The sequence below is a fragment of the Taudactylus pleione genome, unplaced genomic scaffold, assembly GCF_031769625.1.
Source record: "Taudactylus pleione unplaced genomic scaffold, aTauple2 ptg001165l, whole genome shotgun sequence".
Classification (NCBI taxonomy): domain Eukaryota; kingdom Metazoa; phylum Chordata; class Amphibia; order Anura; family Myobatrachidae; genus Taudactylus; species Taudactylus pleione.
Genome location: NW_028285566.1, coordinates 146783 through 165028, shown reverse-complemented (window position 1 = coordinate 165028; position 18246 = coordinate 146783). Strand labels below are relative to the sequence as shown.

Below are 18246 nucleotides of genomic sequence, written 5' to 3'. Positions count from 1 at the left end.
TTCACATCAAACCAATCCTGAACAATTTTTGTAGCTTGGCACAGCGCATTATCCTGCTGACACAGGCCACTGCCATCAGGAAATAATTAGGGATGTGCAGGCTCGGATAGGTTTGAGTTTCCACGCCGAGTTCGAATTTTTCCCTCCAAAAAACGGGACTCAGAGGCAAAACGTCATCTTGCATGGACAAACATCATTCCTGGACAAAAGTCCAGGAATGATGATTGTCCATGCAAGATGACATTTTGCCTCTTTCTGATTCATCAAACCAGGCCACCCTCTTCCACTGCTCCATGGTCCAGTTCTGCCCTCGCGTGCCCATTGTAGACACTTTTGGCTGTGTATAGGGGTCCGCATAGGCACTCTGACCAGTCTGCGACTGTGCAGCCCCATATGCAGCAAGCTGGGATGCACTGTGTGCTGACACATTCCTGGCATAGGCAGCATCAACTTCTTCAGCAATTTGGGCAACAGTAGCTCTTCTATGGGATAGAACCAGATTGGCTAACCTTTGCTCCCCCCGCACATCAATGAGCCTTGGGCACCCATAAACCAGTCGCCAGTTCACCTGTTGTCGTTCTTTGGTCTACTTTTGGTAGGTACTAATCACTGTATACCGGGAACACCACGCAAGACCTGCCGTCTTGTGTATTCTCTGACCCAGTCCTTTAACCATCACAACTTGGCCCTTGTAAAAGTCGCTCAGATCCTTACGTTTGCCCATTTTTCCTGCTTCCTATACATCAACTTAAAGAACAGTCTGTTCACTTGCTGCCTAATATATCCCGGCCCTTGACAGGTGCCATTGTAACAAGATAATCAATGTTCACTTCATCTGTTAGTGGTTTTAATGTTATGGATGATCGGTGTATGTGCCGGTGGATGGGCATTGTTCCTTCAACTTGAATTTAAAGGCACTCTCGCCTCACATGTGGTCTTTGCTTCATTGTACCTAGCACAGTAATGTTAGGTACACACTGTACAATAATGGGGCCGATCAGTCAATGCTGGCTGCCCAGTCAGATTATTGCACAGTGTGTACACAGCACCCGGAGCCAACTATCATTCGCAAACCCAGACAGATCAGCCCCCGACATCCGGAAATCCTGCAAAGCATTCTTCGGTTCCGACAAGCGGATGTCGTGCAGCAAATGCAGTGGTGTACGGAGATCGTCTGTAAAAAAGTCTCCTCAGGGAAATGTATCATTCATTTAGGACAGCGGTTCCCAATCTGCGCACTTCGGCTCCCTGTGGTGCCGCAGCGCTGTCACTGGAGTGCCGCGGCCATTGGCCTAATGAGGCTGCCTGATTTGTAGCAGGAGTGTGTGAGAGCTGTCAGCGTTAAGCAACAAGCAGAGGCGCTGCCTGCTGCAGAATAGGGGTCCTGGCTGATCTGAGAAGCTGAATGGCGCTGGTAGTTCGTTGCTTCTAATAAGTAATGGGCGGGGGGTGGTTTGCATAGGGAACTATAGGGATAGAGGGGCTTGTTGGTGAGAGAAGCTGGGGGGGCTGCAATGAGAGATACTTGAAGGGGGCTGCAAAGGGAGACTGGAGACGCTTGGAGGGGGCTGCAAAGGGAGAGATGCAGTGGAAGAGAGACGGAGGGGGCAATAGTTAAGAATAGGACAGTTTTTTTTCTCTTACTTTTTAAATACTTATTGCATTATTTTGACCCAACAACTTAAAAAACTGAACTGCTCGATAATTATTTTGGCTCCCTTGAAAAAATTATGGAGACCCTAAGGTTGCCTGGAACTGAGAGAGGAACTACTGATTTAGGAACTATAATTGTGTAGTATGTATACAGGAAATCTGATGTTCTCTGGATAGTTTCAGCTGTCAGAAAAAAATATATATTGTGGATCGTTGGTGCAGCACAGACGGTGTAATGGTTAGCATTACTGCCTCACAACACTGAGGTCGTGGGTTTGATTCCCACTACGGCCCTAACTGTGTGGAGTTTGTATATTCTCCCAGTGCTTGCGTGGGTTTCCTCCGGGTGCTCCGTTTTTTTCCCATACTCCCAAAAATATACTGGTAGGTTAATGGGCTCCCAACAAGAATTAACCCTAGTGTATGTGCATGTACATGTGGTAGGGAACATAGATTGTAAGCTCCACTGGGGCAGGGACTGATGTGAATGGCCAAATATTCTCTGTAAAGCACTTCGGAATATGTGTGCGCTATATAAGTAACTGGTAAATAATCGTTCCTCTTATCTTTCAGGTGTGTACCTAGCTTATGATGTATATGTAATATCTAGTTTTGTGTTCTCTTTTTCTGCAGGCTGTGGGCAAATTGACGTTTTTGTGTTATCTCTGCATGCTTGTTATCCAAATACACCCCCGTTGTCACAAATATCTTACAAGTAGGCTACATACCCAAGGTTTTGTATTGTGAGATGATCACCACACTTCAATAACAAGGACAGGAGTGCTCAGTGGGGGAGGACGGGGGGGATGAGACATTGTATAATCCTTAATGAATGCAGAGCCTTACAAGCAGACATACTAGCACCATTAAAGAGACTATACATTTTGAGAATAATTCTATACGTATATTCCTAATACTGTAGACAAATACAAAATTGAAAGTATAAAAAAAACAATGTGTCTAAAACCTAAGTGTAATGCCAGGTACACACCTGAACGATTTCACTCACAATCCAACTGACTTGATTTTTAGAACGCATAAACAAACTTGAGAATGTAAATGGACTGTCCTCAGATTGTCACAAAGGTGACTTGTTTAATGAACTATAAGGAGAAATGTCGGTCTGATAATTGGAAATGTATACACACTACAAAAATGCTGTGCAGTAGACCAGATACAATCATATTTGTTTTGGAACAGTATTCGGCCTTGAGTTCTGCACGTACATTGTAATATCAAGCGGAGTAGCTAAACATTGTCTGATCGGCTGGAATATTGCATAGTGTGAGCCTAGTTTACGTCCCATTCTCAGGGGGCCATAAACTCTGTACGCCAGGCAAGTCACTTGGCTGGCGTGAGTGAGCCGCCAGGTCTCTTGCTACTCTGTCATCGTCTGTTGTGTCCCCCCCCTTCCTCCCCGAAAATGCATCTAAGTGGCAATGTGATGTGACTAGTATGCACCAGGAGGATCTGCTGATTCTTTTGATATGTGAAACGTGTAATCATCACCGTCTGCTGGTGCGTCCTATCACATTGCAACTTAGACACATTTTCAGTCTCACGGGACCTGATGCATCGAGAGGGTCTTTTTACCACAACTGCAGCAAAGATGTGTAAGGACACATCTGTACTCTTAACAAGAGAGAACAGCATGTCCCCTCCTACCCTAAATGCTCATATGCACACAACCTGGTCTGATGTGTATAACACCACATTACATATTGCATTACTTCCTTGGAGCCTGTGTTACTTGGATAGGGTCATCCGACGTCAGTTCAACCGTGTTTGTCCACCAATTTTTTAGGATATCAAAAAAAATATTTCTGCCAAATATCTCAGCTGTCTGACTGTTAATTTCCGAAATATTAATTCCTCAATTTATTCAACTATTCAGTTTGTTTGAAGTATCACAGGTGCTTATTAAGGAATTGCCACGAAATTTGGACCCGCAAGGTAAATCTTTCCTCCCGAATCCAAAAATCCAAACCAAATTACTTTGTCTGCCTTACGTTTCGAGTTACAGCAAAAATTCAAGATTTTAGAACAGAATTAAAAACAAGGTTAAATCAACATTCGATATCCCAAATTTTTTGAGGTGCTTAACAGAGGTATACATTACTACCACAAAAAAAAAATCAGCATGGTGTTTCATAGTGGAGAAAAAAATATATATAATGACGTCGACATTTGATTACTGTTGTTCCACATACATAATTTACACTATGAAATGTAAAAACTAACTGAAGTTGTCAACAGTAACATTATTTTCCCCTTGTTTGGAACCTGTTGTAATGGTCTGTAATTGTCCTTAGTGTCAGCAGACAGTGTATACTGCCTTCCAGTACTTCCTTCCTGGGCTGAGACTTGTAGTTCAGTGATTGTTTTATATAGTGCCCTTCAAGCCCAGCTGATCATTTCTGAGGTATGTTATCACTGTGCGGCACGTCCCTGCAGAACAATGTAGCACGTCGCATGGACTGGCACTGACTTTTCAAAAATGAGCTGTGTGTGTATCTAGTACTCTAATGATGGCAGAACACATGTATAAATTGTTTTTCAAAAGTGTACTCAGGACTCGCACACAGAATGATTTAATCCTTTATTAAACACTCAATTACAGCTCTCGATCGATGACCACTACAGCGTACCGAATGACTGGTTCAGTCAGCCAATGAGCGGGCGGTAATACAGACAATGCATTCTCTTTTTTTTTTTACGTGTGTTTAATTTTTTTGTACATAAAGTATGTTATACCAAAGAAAGATTGTATTTAAGTATATAAGTTTAATTTTGGGAAGCCTTTGGGAGCAGGAGTAAAAAAAAAAAAAAAAGTACGGCAGTTGAACCCTTCTTGCACTAACCATGCAACTGGCAAGTTCAGACTTGTCTTGTGGTGTCTCTTTCTGTGTGCTAGGGATGGCCGTCGGTGGGTTTCCACCGATGGAACAATAACAATCTATGGCGAACCATCGATGGTTTACATCACTCATTCTGACTGCAGCTTCTGCATTGAGTACTAGTGATACAAGACAGGCTTGCCTCCGGGAGGGGCCAGTCAGGTCGGCATAGCGGGGGGCGTGACGTGGCTTAGGGGCCGTGTCTAGGGATGTTACCCGGCATTAGAAGCCGTGTAACACGTGGTGTGACCACGCGATTTCATCAATTTGGCCCCGCAACCGCTACACAATGCCGAGATTACAGGCATTGTGAAGCAGGGGGCAGGGCCATGATGCCTCGAGCCTTGCCATCTTTTCCGGGGGGCTGGGAGCACCACCCGATTTTTCTGGAGGCTCCCAGCTGTTTCGGTTGAGTAGGCAAGTATGATACAGGGGACTAAGACAGTTTATCTCAGAGGTTCGCAAACTCGGTCCTCAGGGCACCCGAACAGTCCAGGATTTAAGGATATCCATGCTTGACCACAGGTGAATTAATTAGTACCTCAGTCAGTTTGATTCAACCATCTCTGAAACCTGAACTGTTGGGGTGCCTTGAGGGCCGCGTTTGGGAAGCTCTGGTTTATCTAATACAGTTTATCAGTGAATAGTGGTAGTTTGATCAAGATGGTGACAAATGGAGAAGTAGTACATTAGGACTTAGTGCTGCAACCCATTTTATATTAATGGACATCGCAGCAGTAGAAAACAATTAAGGAAGATGCTACCATTTATGATTAAGATACTGCCACGTGTCAGTAGTGCTCAAATGATTTGTGATAACTGTAGGAAAAAAATTAAAAGGGATTCTTTAACTACTGTGGAAGGACCAAGTACATCAATTGATAAGGAAAAATAACACACAAGTGGCGACATGCAGGACTGACTCAGCTTTGCGGTCATTAAATGAAAGTTTAAGCAGTATGGGAGCATCACCTGTCAAGAGGAAAAGAATGAAAGAAGAAAACTATTGCTAAAGGAAACTATAAAAATTGCAAAAGTTGTAAAAAAAGAAAAAAAAAAAGAAGAAATATTAAAAATTCCAGTTGAGGAACCTGTCTGTGCCTGATTGTTTTCTACTGCTGCTGTGTCCTTTAAGATCAAATGGATTGCAGCACTGAGTCTTAAGCTGGGTTGCACACTGACAGATCTATTGGCCTATCAATTGATCGGCCAATATATCTGCTGCCCGTCGGCCAGTGTGTACCCGCGATATGTTGGTGAACGTAGTCGTCCACCGACATATCTCATTGTCTGGGCTGCACAGCCGATGGACAGATATGTCTGTAGAACGATCTGTCCCGCAGAAGTGTGTACAGACGGTTTGCAGACTTCCCGTACACACAGCGGCAGCCGCAGGGAGGGGGCAGGACATGCCCCCAACACGTGCCGGGACCCGCGGCCAGACAGATGATGGCTGTTCAGTGTGTATGAACGACCATCATCTGTAGATCACTCGATCTGCAGATCTATCTGTATAGTGTGTACCCATCATTAATGTACTACTTATCCATTTGTCACACTCTTGATTAAACTACCACACTTCACTGAAAACCTAGTAGACTGTCTAAATCCCTTCTATCACCATTTCTCAATGCAGTAGCTGCAGCCAGACTGAGAAGAACACAGAAGGGAATGGCCATCAACAATCAATAGTTTACAAATACCGATTGTTAATGGTTTTGCCATCGATTGCAGAATAGAATTGGCTGTCTGCCATTCTGCCATCGATGGCAAAGTGGAACACAATTTTTTTTTCTGCTCATGACACAGAGCTTAGCCTCGCCCCCTGGCTGTCGGCTACGCCGAATCCCGTTTTTTCATCAGCCCGCGGCTTGCCAGACACCCGGCAGCGTTGGTTCATAGATTGATAATATACCATTGATGGTTATCACCGATGGTGCCATCGATGGGAAAACCACCAATGACCATCCCTAGAACACAAAAAGAGACACTACAAGTCAAGTCTGAACTTGCCAGTTGCATGGTTAGTGCAAGAAGGGTTCAACTGCCGTACTTAATATTTTTTTCTCCTTCATCCACTAGGGGACACTGGAGCTTCATGACAGTGGGGTATAGACGGTGGGTTGAGTTGAGCCTGGCACTTTAAAAATCTACAAGTGTGACTGGCTCCTCCCCCTCTATGCCCCATCAACCCCAGTTTTTAGAATGTGCCCGAGTAGAGCCGGTGCACAGGGGCTGTCTCCAGCCCTTATATTAATTTTATATAGAAAAGTGAATCAAAGTCACAAGAGGACAGGCAGACTGTTAGCTGTGACAGTCTGCCTGCATCGTGGGAGCCGCCAGAGAGGGGACCACACGGCTACTGCAGCCTGTGTCCGGTCACCCTATGGAGGGGAGGCTGCTTTAGGCAGTTAGGAGTCATCAGACTCAGCGGGGCCCGCCACAGCTACCACTGGCTTGTGTCCGGGTCCCCGCTCTCCCCTCACTGCCCAGCGCTCTGGCCGCAGCAGCCCGGTGAGTAGCACACCTCTCCTGACTAGCAGGAGAGGTGAAAATAACTGCTGGGTCTGAAACGCGCGGCTGTCAGCCCCCGGTGTCAGTTGCCACGCTGGTGTTGTGATAGAACACCGGCGCTGGCTGTTAGGTAGGCGCGCTCACAGCGGTCCTGCCTCTGCGTGCCGGTGCTTGTGTAAAAGGCACCGGCACGGTTATCACTGGCGGCGGTCGTGCAGCTGGCCCCCGCTGTCAGTGCGGGGACAGAGAGTAACGTCCCACTGTATAAGTGTATGCCGCGTGCATACAAAGCGGCGGCCATTAGGAGGAGGAGCTTATGGGTCCCTCCTCCTCTTCCTCCTTCACTGCCTGGGCTAGTTTGGCGCGCTCTGAACGGGAGTGGCGCCTCAGACTGCAGGCACTGAGCGGAGGGGGAGAGGAGCAGATCAAAGACTGAGAGCATCTACAGGGGGTCTGTAAATACAGAGGGTGGTTTTAACTACTTTCTGGTCCTATTGACTGCTCCTCCCTTATATGCCTGTCTGCCCCTGTTACTGAGTTGCATTATTCTTGAAATTCTGCTCCTCCTATACTGCTCTGCATGCAATTTGAGTAGCATTATTATTGAAATTCTGCTCCTCCCTTATTGCTCTGTCTGCTCCCATACTTGAGTAGCATTATTATTGTAATTCTGCTTCTCCTTATACTTCTTCTGCATTCCTGAATTGTATGTGGTGCTTGTCTGTGAGTACATGATGACATCCAGGACAGAAAAAACTGCATCACAAAAGCTGTTTGCCTGCACTAAGTGCAGGAAGAAGTTTACCCATGCTCGCTCCGAAGGGTCTTCCCTGTGCGAGACATGTGAAGCAGACAGTGCTAACACGCAGTCTGTCACTCCCTCCTTCATAAATAGTTTGGCCGGGGTCATGGCGGACCTTTCTTCTGAATTAGCCGCTTCCCGTAGGGAACGGGAGTCTGCCAGAGATCTACCTGGCACATCTCACCCTTCTTTTCTAGCAGAACCAGCGTGGGCTCAGAATTTAGTCCGCTCGGTGAATAGCCTTGCTCAAGCGATGGGTTCTGCGTCTAAAGCTCCTGAAGCTACGGTAAGTCGCTCATCTAAAAAGAGGGCTCTTCCGGCGGTTCTCCAGTCGGATGAGGATTCGGCAGCGGATCACTCGTCTCAGGAGGAAGGGGAGATGCTGGACGAATCAGACGTAGAGACTTACTCACAAGAACCTGAGGCATTGCAAGGTATTGACGCACTCATTCTAGCGGTAAGGGAAGTTCTTAAGATTTCTGGCCAGGAAGCTCCAGAATCGTTAGAAGACTCCTTATTTGCCAGGTCACAGAAGATGGCCGTCACATTCCCTGTTTCTCTCCAGTTGGATGAACAGATGACGGCAGCCTGGCAGAATCCGGACCGTAAATTCCAGATTCCTAAGCGTTTCTTCTCTCTTTACCCATTTCCTGCGGAAAATAGGAAGAGGTGGGAGACCCCGCCACCTGTGGATTCTTCGGTTTCTCGGTTGTCAAAGAAGACCACGTTACCTGTTCCAGGAGCTACTACATTGAAGGAAACCTCAGAGCGGAGATTAGAAACCACTTTGAAATCCATTTATACGGCCGCAGGTGCACTTCTCCGGCCGGCCTTGGTAGGATCTTGGGTCAACAAGGCTGTGGAAAAGTGGGCGGAACAATTGACTGAGGGTCTTAGATCCAGCACTCCGCGGGCAGATCTGATTACCTTGGCAGAACATATTCAGGAGTCTGCTGTATACTTAGGAGACGCCTCCAGAGATATCGGCCATGTAGGCGCTAGGATTTCTGCTTCGGCGGTCTCTGCTCGCCGGGCACTTTGGCTTCGTGCCTGGCAAGCGGATGCGGAGTCAAAAAGAGCAGTGGAAGCTCTTCCTTTCACAGGCGATATTTTATTTGGTCCAGAGCTGGACATGTGGTTCTCGCTGGCCACTGGAGGTAAGAGTACTTTTCTACCTTCATCTGCACCTCCTCCGCGTCGCTCGTTTAGGGGACCTTCCTTTCGTTCCTTTCGAGCATCTGCAAGATTTCAGGGACGATCGCGAGGTTCGTCTTCAGCGGGACGAGGAGGCCGTGCTAGAGGACGTCAAACAAATAATGCCCGCCGTCCAGATCCCAAGCCAGCAGACAAGCCTGTGGCATGACGGGCTCCCATCCCATCTCGGAAATCCGAAGGTGGGGGCACGCCTCCAGCGTTTCTCGGAGGTTTGGAGACGGACTTCTCCAGACACTTGGGTTCGAAATCTGGTATCTCAGGGGTACAAGATCGAGTTCGCTTTCACTCCTCCTCGGCGTTATTTTACAACAGGTTTGCCCGTCGATCCCTTGAAGCAACTAATTTTGCGTCAAGCGATCGAGAAACTTTTGCTGGCCGAGGTCCTTGTGGCGGTTCCCACTGCACAAAGGCAACAAGGGTTTTACTCAAACCTTTTTGTGGTTCCGAAACCAGATGGGTCAGTCAGACCCATTCTGAATCTGAAATCCTTGAACCAGTATCTTTCATTTCACAGGTTCAAGATGGAATCTCTCCATTCTGTCATTGCGGGACTAGAGGCAGAAGAGTTTCTGGTGTCGATAGATATCAAGGACGCCTATCTGCATGTCCCAATTTGGGTTCCTCACCAGGCTTTCCTCAGATTTGCCATCAGGGAAGTTAATTTCCAGTTTCAGGCCCTGCCATTCGGTCTCTCGTCAGCTCCCAGGGTATTCACCAAAGTGATGGCCGTCATGGTGTCTCACTTGCGCTCTCGGGGGGTGACGATAGTTCCGTACCTAGACGATTTACTCATCAAGGCTCCGACGGCAGAAGTCCTTTTACACCAAGTGTCCCTTACACATCAGATTCTCATTCAACATGGATGGATTGTGAACTTCCAGAAGTCTCAGTTGATGCCGTCCCAGAGACTTCAGTTCCTAGGAATGATTCTAGACACTGTTCTGCTTCGTATATTCTTGCCAAGGGACAAGGCCATAGCCATACAGGAGCTGGTTCGTCTAGTGCTCAGACCCAGGAAAGTATCTGTGCATCTTTGCATCCGTCTCCTGGGGAAAATGGTGGCTTCCTTCGAGGCCATCCAATTCGGCAGATTTCACTCCAGAATATTTCAACTGGATCTTCTGTCTCAGTGGTCCGGGTCCCACCTACAGATGCATCGGCTGGTGCGTCTGTCTCCCCGGACCCGCATATCCTTGCTCTGGTGGCTTCGGACGGAGCATCTGTTAGCGGGTCGCCGCTTCGGAATTTGGAATTGGACCTTGGTCACCACGGACGCCAGCCTCCGCGGATGGGGAGCGGTGGTTCTGGACAATCACTTCCAGGGGCTTTGGTCGCAGCAGGAGTCCCTCTTACCAATCAATGTTCTCGAACTGCGGGCAGTCTACAGAGCTTTGATACAGGCTGCTCCTCTGTTACGAGGACTCCCGGTTCGGATAAAATCCGACAACGCCACGGCAGTGGCATACATAAATCGCCAAGGGGGAACCCGCAGTCGGATGGCAATGAGAGAAGTCAGTCGCATCCTTCTGTGGGCAGAAAGACACGTAGAGGTCATTTCCGCAGTGTTTGTTCCGGGGGTCGACAACTGGGAAGCGGACTACCTCAGTCGTCAGGATCTTCATCCCAGGGAGTGGTCCCTTCATCCCGAGGTCTTTCATCAACTGGTTTGCAGATGGGGGAAGCCACAGATAGACCTGATGGCATCTCGGATAAATCATCAACTACCCCTTTACTGCTCCAGGACCATGGATCCGGCAGCGGTGGGAGCGGATGCTTTACTGATCCCTTGGCCGTACAGCCTTGTGTACCTGTTCCACCGTTTCCGCTCCTCCCTCGGATTCTCAAGCGGATCAAACGAGAGTCGTCCACCGTCATCCTAGTGGCTCCGGATTGGCCTCGTCGGGTTTGGTACTCCGATCTTTTATTCCTTCTGGCAGACGAACCTTGGCCTCTTCCGCTACGATCGGACCTTCTACAACAGGGTCCATGTGTGTACCCGGATTTACGGCGGCTTCGTTTAACGGCGTGGCTATTGAGACCGCCATCCTAAGAAGCCATGGAGTTCCTAGGTCGGTCATTCCTACCATGCTTAGGACTAGAAAACCGGTAACATCAGCGCATTATCATTGCATTTGGAGGGCTTATATCTCCTGGTGTGAAGGTCGTGGATCCTCCACTTCCTCTTTTCATTTACCACGTCTTCTTCTTTTTCTTCAAAAAGGCCTCGATGCGGGGTTACGCTTGGGAACGCTTAAAGTGCAGATTTCTGCTCTTTCTATTTTTTTCCAGCGTCGCCTAGCTCTGATTCCGGAGGTTCAGACCTTTTTTCAAGGGGTTCTTAGAATTCAGCCCCCCTTTGTGCCACCCACGGCTCCTTGGGACCTGAATCTTGTTTTAATCTTTTCTTCAGTCATCCACCTTTGAGCCTTTGCAGGAGGTGGAATTGAAGTATTTGACTTGGAAGATGATCCTTTTATTGGCCCTGGCTTCGGCCAGACGTGTGTCTGAACTTGGAGCCTTGTCCTGCCGTTCCCCTTACTTGATTTTTCACGAAGATCGGGCGGAACTTCGTACCCGGCCTTCCTTTTTGCCCAAGGTGGTCTCGGGTTTTCATCTGAATCAGCCGATTGTAGTGCCAGCGTTGTCGGACTCTTCTGGGGATTCTCACTCCTTGGATGTGGTTCGGGCACTTCGCATTTATGTGTCCCAAACTGAGGGGCTACGTAAATCAGAGGCTCTATTTGTCCTTTATGATGCTAATCGGCGTGGCTGGCCTGCGTCTAAACAAACTTTGGCCAGGTGGATTCGTCTGACTATTCGTCAGGCATATGTTGCTTCTGCTCGACCACCGCCGGTATCCATTTCTGCGCATTCTACGCGCTCTGTGGGTACTTCTTGGGCGGCACGTAGAGGTGTCTCGGCTTCACAGCTTTGTAGGGCAGCGACGTGGTCTTCGGTTCATACTTTGTACGTTTCTACAGATTTGACACTTTTGCGGCTTCTGCTTCAAATTTTGGTCGTAGTGTCTTGCAGGGCGTTCAGCACTCTCCCCCCCAGGAGGGTAGCTTTGGGACGTCCCCACTGTCATGAAGCTCCAGTGTCCCCTAGTGGATGAAGGAGAAAACAGGATTTTGGTACTTACCGTTAAATCCATTTCTCCGATTCCACAGGGGACACTGGACGCCCACCCAGTGCTTCTTGCCTGTTCTCAGTTGCTTGTTCTGCTTCAGTTCTGTTGCAGTTTTGTCTGTTTTTATTGTGTGACTGTTTATCACTGCAGCCTGCTGTGTTCTTGCAGTGTGTCAGTATGTTGGATGTTTCTTTTCCTGTTCTCCTTCTCTGTTCTTCAGTCTGTTCTCCGTCTCCTCTCGGGCTCAGTTCTTTAAAACTGGGGTTGATGGGGCATAGAGGGGGAGGAGCCAGTCACACTTGTAGATTTTTAAAGTGCCAGGCTCAACTCAACCCACCGTCTATACCCCACTGTCATGAAGCTCCAGTGTCCCCTGTGGAATCGGAGAAATGGATTTAACGGTAAGTACCAAAATCCTGTTTTTGCTCTTGTTCCCAAAGGCTCCCATAATTAAACTTATACCAAAGAGAGATTGTATTTAAGTGTATAACATACTTTATGAAAAAAATTAGACACACACTCATTTAAATAGTCATGGTCAAAGGTTACATGTGACCTTGAAATGTTAGTCAATATTTAAATATAAAACTATATTTTCTGAAAACTATGGTGCCTTACCTTCAAAACAAGACCAACATGAAAGTTCTACCATAATTAGAAGTAAAGGTATAATTCGTTTTAGTTGACCTTGCAAGCATACATTTTTTAAATTGTTTGGCATGTTTGCAACCTTGTAGCATGAACACAGTGTATCACTGAGGGCTAAAACTTTACATATGAAAGTTACTTTATTGCCGTCTATCACACTACCAAATTTCATGACAATCTGAGACGGCGGCTTGAAGTGTTACATTTTTTGTCATGATTTTGCATGGAATGACCCTAATACTTTCATTCAGCTCAACTGTTTCTGCAGGTTCAGTTAAACTCGTAACCGGGTATTCGTCTGCTTCTGTTCAGCTGAATTCTGCTTTTTGGGTAAAATTTCTGTCATGGCTTAATAAAAGCATGAAGTTGGCATATTAACTCTTATCATATCAAATATTAACTCTGACAGCAAACCAATCAACATATGTTGTTATCCTGGCTTCAAGAGATAAGTGTTTTTACCTTTTATTCATCTCCTCTGTGTAACGGAAGTGCCTACTATCCAAGGAAGTACTGGAAGGCAATATACACTGTCTGCTGACACTTTAAGGAAAATTACTGACCATTACAACAGGTTCCAAACAAGGGGAAAATAATGTTATTGTTGACTCAACTTTAGTTATGTTTAAGTTTTTAAATTTCATAGTGTAAATTATGTATGCGGAACAACAGTAATCGAATGTCAACTTCATTATTTTTTTTTTTCTCCACTATGAAACACCATGCAGTAGGAATCGGAAATTAACCTACTTTGGCGTGTTATTCTTAAGGAAACTACTCTTGTGTTTGTATGATCACTCTGTATGAACCAAAAATATGGGAAAACGGAGCAACAAAAAAGCTATATTTTGTAGTGCACTTGAAAAACAAATTTTTAATATATGTACAATCTAAAAATTATAATTTATATTTGCAATTAAAAATGTTATTAACTTCTGTATAATTTTATTAATATTTCACCTATTTTTTTGGATTACCGTATATACTCGAGTATAAGTCGACCCGAATATAAGCCGAGGTACCTAATTTTACCACAAAAAACTGGGAAAACTTATTGACTCGAGTATAAGCCTAGGGTGGGAAATGCAGCAGCTACTGGTAGTAATCCCCCCTCTGGTACTGTCCCCAGTAGTAATCCCCCCCTGGTAGTGCCCCCAGTAGTAATACCCCCCCTGGTAGTGCCCCCAGTAGCAACATCCCCCCCTGGTAGTGCCCCCAGTATTAATCCCCCCCCCCTGGTAGTACCCCCAGTAGCAATATCCCCCCCTGGTAGTGCCCCCAGTATTAACCCCCCGTGGTAGTGCCCCCAGTAGCAACATCCCCCCTAGTAGTGCCCCCAGTATTCCCCCCCTCCCTGGTAGTGCCCCCAGTAGCAACATCCCCCCTCTGGTAGTGCCCCCAGTAGCGATATCCCCCCCTGGTAGTACCCTCCGGTAGTAGCCCCCCCAGTACAAAGAAATGTACAAAAAAAAACCACTTACCTGTAACCCCGCTCCTGGTCCCGACGCTGCTACAGGCTCCTCCGCCGCTTTGCATAATGGAGAGACGTCGTCATGACGACGTCTCTCCCATTACCCACTGCGGGAGCCGGAAGATGGCTCCCGCAGTGGGAGCAGCAGTAGCCGCTGAGAGTCTGACAGACTCTCAGCGGCTGCTGATTACACCAAACACATAGCTGCCGGCTCCGGCGGCTGTGTGTTTGGCAGTGTGTAGTGCTGACCGAACTCCGTCCGGTCAGCGCTACACACGCGGCGCAGGCTGTGTCACAGTGACACAGTCTGCACCGCGGCCCGCATGGTACGCTACTCAGCAGCGTACCATGCGGGTATGACTCGAGTATAAGCCGAGGGGGTGCTTTTTCAGCACAAAAAATGTGCTGAAAATCTCGGCTTATACTCGAGTATATACGGTACCTATAAAATATAATCTTTTTAAATGTAAATATAAAGATTATAATTAGCTAGTACATATTAAAAATATAATGCACTACAACAAATAGCTTGTTTCACCGTTTTCCCATATTAGAGGAGTTAAAAAAATTAGATTTTGAATATAAAATAATATGGGTTGAGAAATAGGAATTCAATATTAGAAAGGGGCAGGTTAATACTCCTTTTGTGTTCCCAAATAGGCCAGTTGCATCTCACCACTTGCATTAAAATGGTACACAACAGTCAACACACGCACCACCTCCTATCAATCTCCATGTGTTATATAATAATAAGAATGTTACTGTAATAAAATAATTTTCTATAGGGTGCAATTTTTGCTCCTTTCTGGATCCAATTGTTTGTGTATTCTGCAAACAACCAACACCCACAACAGGAAACTTTTTTCAAATAAACTGAATAAATAAGCCGCAATTAACAAATAGTTGAATAAATTGAAAAATCAATATTTCAGAAACTAACAGACGGTCGAGATATTTGGCAGATGTTTTTTTTGACATCCTCTCCTATAAAAAAAAAAAATCTTAAAAATCTGAGATGGGTGGTGGACTTTTAATTTTATTTTTTTTCAGGTGATCTGATATGGAATGACCCTATAATGTTATCACTTGTTGTGAGTTACTGGTAATCATACCGATTATGTGCCATAAATTCACTCAACTGTTTTGTTTTGTTTTTGTAGGGTTTTCATTCATTCAGCATCCAATTCTCATGTTTGAAGTGGAGGTGAAAAATTTATACAATAACATTCTGTCTGACAAGAACAGCTCAGTGAACCTAAAGATCCAAGTTTTGAAGAACCTCCAGACCTACCTACAAGAGGAGGACACTCGAATGCAGCAAGCAGACAGAGACTGTGAGTGGCCCCTGGCCGATACTGTCAGCCTTCTATACCGGGCTGCTTTTCTTATTCCAGCTTTGTTACGCAGAGGGAGGGGTGGGAATGGCATTAGCAATTTAATAGAGGATATGGTCAGATGAATTCTAATTTTTTTCTTCTAATAGTTTACCACTTTTGACTTGCAGGGAAAAAGGTCTCAAAGCAGGAAGATCTGAAAGAGATGGGAGACATTTCCTCAGGAATGAGCAGCTCCATTATGCAGCTTTACCTCAAACAGGTCTTGGAGTCATTCTTCCACAGGCAGTCCAGTGTGCGGCACTTTGCACTCAATGTCATCGCATTGACTCTGAACCAGGGTCTCATCCATCCTGTTCAGGTGCGCTATATGCTCTTTGAGACACCATCTAACACAAGTCATGTAAAGTTGCATTTTGTAGTCCTGAATTGCTTATGTCTTTCTCAATATTTCACCTGTACAAAGGTCCTTAACTAGAATTTCAAAGCTCAGCCATGAAAGTGCTTTCCACCAACAACAGATAACTTTTAACTTTTCTTCAAACTTAAATTTGTCAACTATATAACTATATGTATGTTTCATCCTATTTAGTACACTGTGGAACCTGGGGGTATAGAGGCTCAGCTATATATACAGCGGGTAAAATAAGTATTGAACACATCAACATTTTTCTCAGTAAATATATTTGTAATGGGGCTATTGTAATGAAATTTTCACCAAATGTCAGCAACAACCCATGCAATCCACACATGCAAAGAAATCAAACCATAGATGTCCATAAATGAATTTGTGTAATAATGTAAATTGACACAGGGAAAAAGTATTGAACATGCTTACTGAAATGTATTTAATACTTCGTACAAAAGCCTTTGTTGGTAATGACAGCTACAAGAAGCCTCCTGTATGGAGAAACTAGTTGCATGCATTGCTCAGGTGTGATTTTGGCCCATTCTTCCACACAAAGTCTTCAAATCTTGAAGGTTCCGTGGGCCTCTTCTATGAACTCTGATCTTTAGTTCTTTCCATAGATTTTCAATTGGATTCAAGTTATGGTTATTGGCTTTGCTATTCTAGCAGCTTTATTTTCTTTCTCTGAAACCAGTTGAGTGTCCTTGGCTGTGTGTTTGGGATCATTGTCTTGCTGAAATGTCCACCCTTGTTTCATATTCAGCATCCTGGTAGATGGCAGCAGATTTTTGTCAAGAATGTCTCGGTACATTTTTCCATTCATCCATCCTTCGACCCTATGAAGTATGCCAGTACCGTATGCTGAAAAACAGCTCCACATCATGTTTTTCCCACCTCAAAACTTCACTGTTGGTATGGTGTTTTTGGGGTAATGTGCAGTGCCATTCCTCCACCAAACATGGTGTGTATTATGGCATCCAAATAGTTCAGTCTTTGTCTCATCTGACCAGACTATATTCTCCCAGTATTTCACATGCTTGTCCAAATCTTGTGCAGCGAACTTTAAACTAGCTTCAACATGCTTTTTCTTCAGCAAAGGAGTCTTGCGTGGTGAGCGTGCATACAGGCCATGCCGGTTGAGTGCATTACTTACTGTTTTCTTTGAAACAAATGTACCTGCCAATTCCTGCCTTGCTGAAAGCTCTTCACAAGTGCACCTTAGCTCTTGGACAACGCTTCTGATAATTGTTTTCACTCCTCTGTCAGAAATCTTGCAAGGAGCACCTAGTCGTGGCCGGTTTATGGTGAAATGATCTTTCCACTTCTGGATTATGGTCCCAACAGTGCTTACTGGAACATTCAGAAGTTTAGAAATCCTTCTGTAACCAATGCCATCAGTATGTTTTGCAACAATAAGGTTGCGAAGGTCTTGAGAGAGCTCTTTGCTTTTACCCATAATGAGACACCTTGGTAATGAGGCATCTTTTATTAGGCCTTCAGTTGGGACTGAACCAGCTTATATTCATTTGCACTGACAAGGGGCAGGATTGCTTTCTAATTACTGATAGATGTCATCTGCTGTCTTGACTTTACATGCCTTTTTGTACCTCCCTTTCTTCATGTGTTTAATACTTTTTTCCCTGTGTCATTTCACATTATTACACACAACTTAATTTATGGACATCTATGGTTTGATTTCTTTGCGTGTGTGGATTGCATGGGTATTTGGTGACCATTTCATTAGAATAGTCCCATTACAAATATATTTACTGAAAAAAATGTTCAGTGTTCATTACTGTTTTTTACTCGCTGTATATATTTTTCTGTCTATTTTGAGGTCCTACCAGAGTGGGGTATTTCTGCATGGGTTGCCTATGACAGGATCTGTTATTTTTAAACTATTTAACTGTCGCACCACATGACAGTTAAAAAGATAGAGAAAAAAATTAGTGCTGTCACAGCCAACCCATGCAGAAATAACCCATGCAGAAATTCCGCAGTTACAGTGCACAGTGGCTCCCGAGTCCTCCCTCATCAGCATCATGGATGTGATGAGTCCCGTGACGCTGATTAGGGTTCTGCAGTTGCTCTCTGCTGTATGCAGCATTGACTGCATACAGAACACAGAGCTGCCGCAGCCCCCTTCTGTTCACAGGTGCCCCCACCCAATCTT

General features: G+C 45.5%; 1 protein-coding gene across 3 annotated transcripts in view; it reads left to right on the top strand.

The window, feature by feature from the left end:
- The window catches only part of NIPBL (NIPBL cohesin loading factor), a 186451-nt gene that overhangs the window by 154619 nt on the left and 13586 nt on the right, over window positions 1-18246 (top strand). For all 3 annotated transcript variants that reach the window (XM_088462229.1, XM_088462228.1, XM_088462230.1), the window contains exons 39-40: window positions 15491-15664; window positions 15835-16025. In XM_088462229.1, coding sequence (XP_088318355.1) covers window positions 15491-15664; window positions 15835-16025 — 365 coding nt within the window. The remainder of the gene's footprint in view (window positions 1-15490; window positions 15665-15834; window positions 16026-18246) is intronic.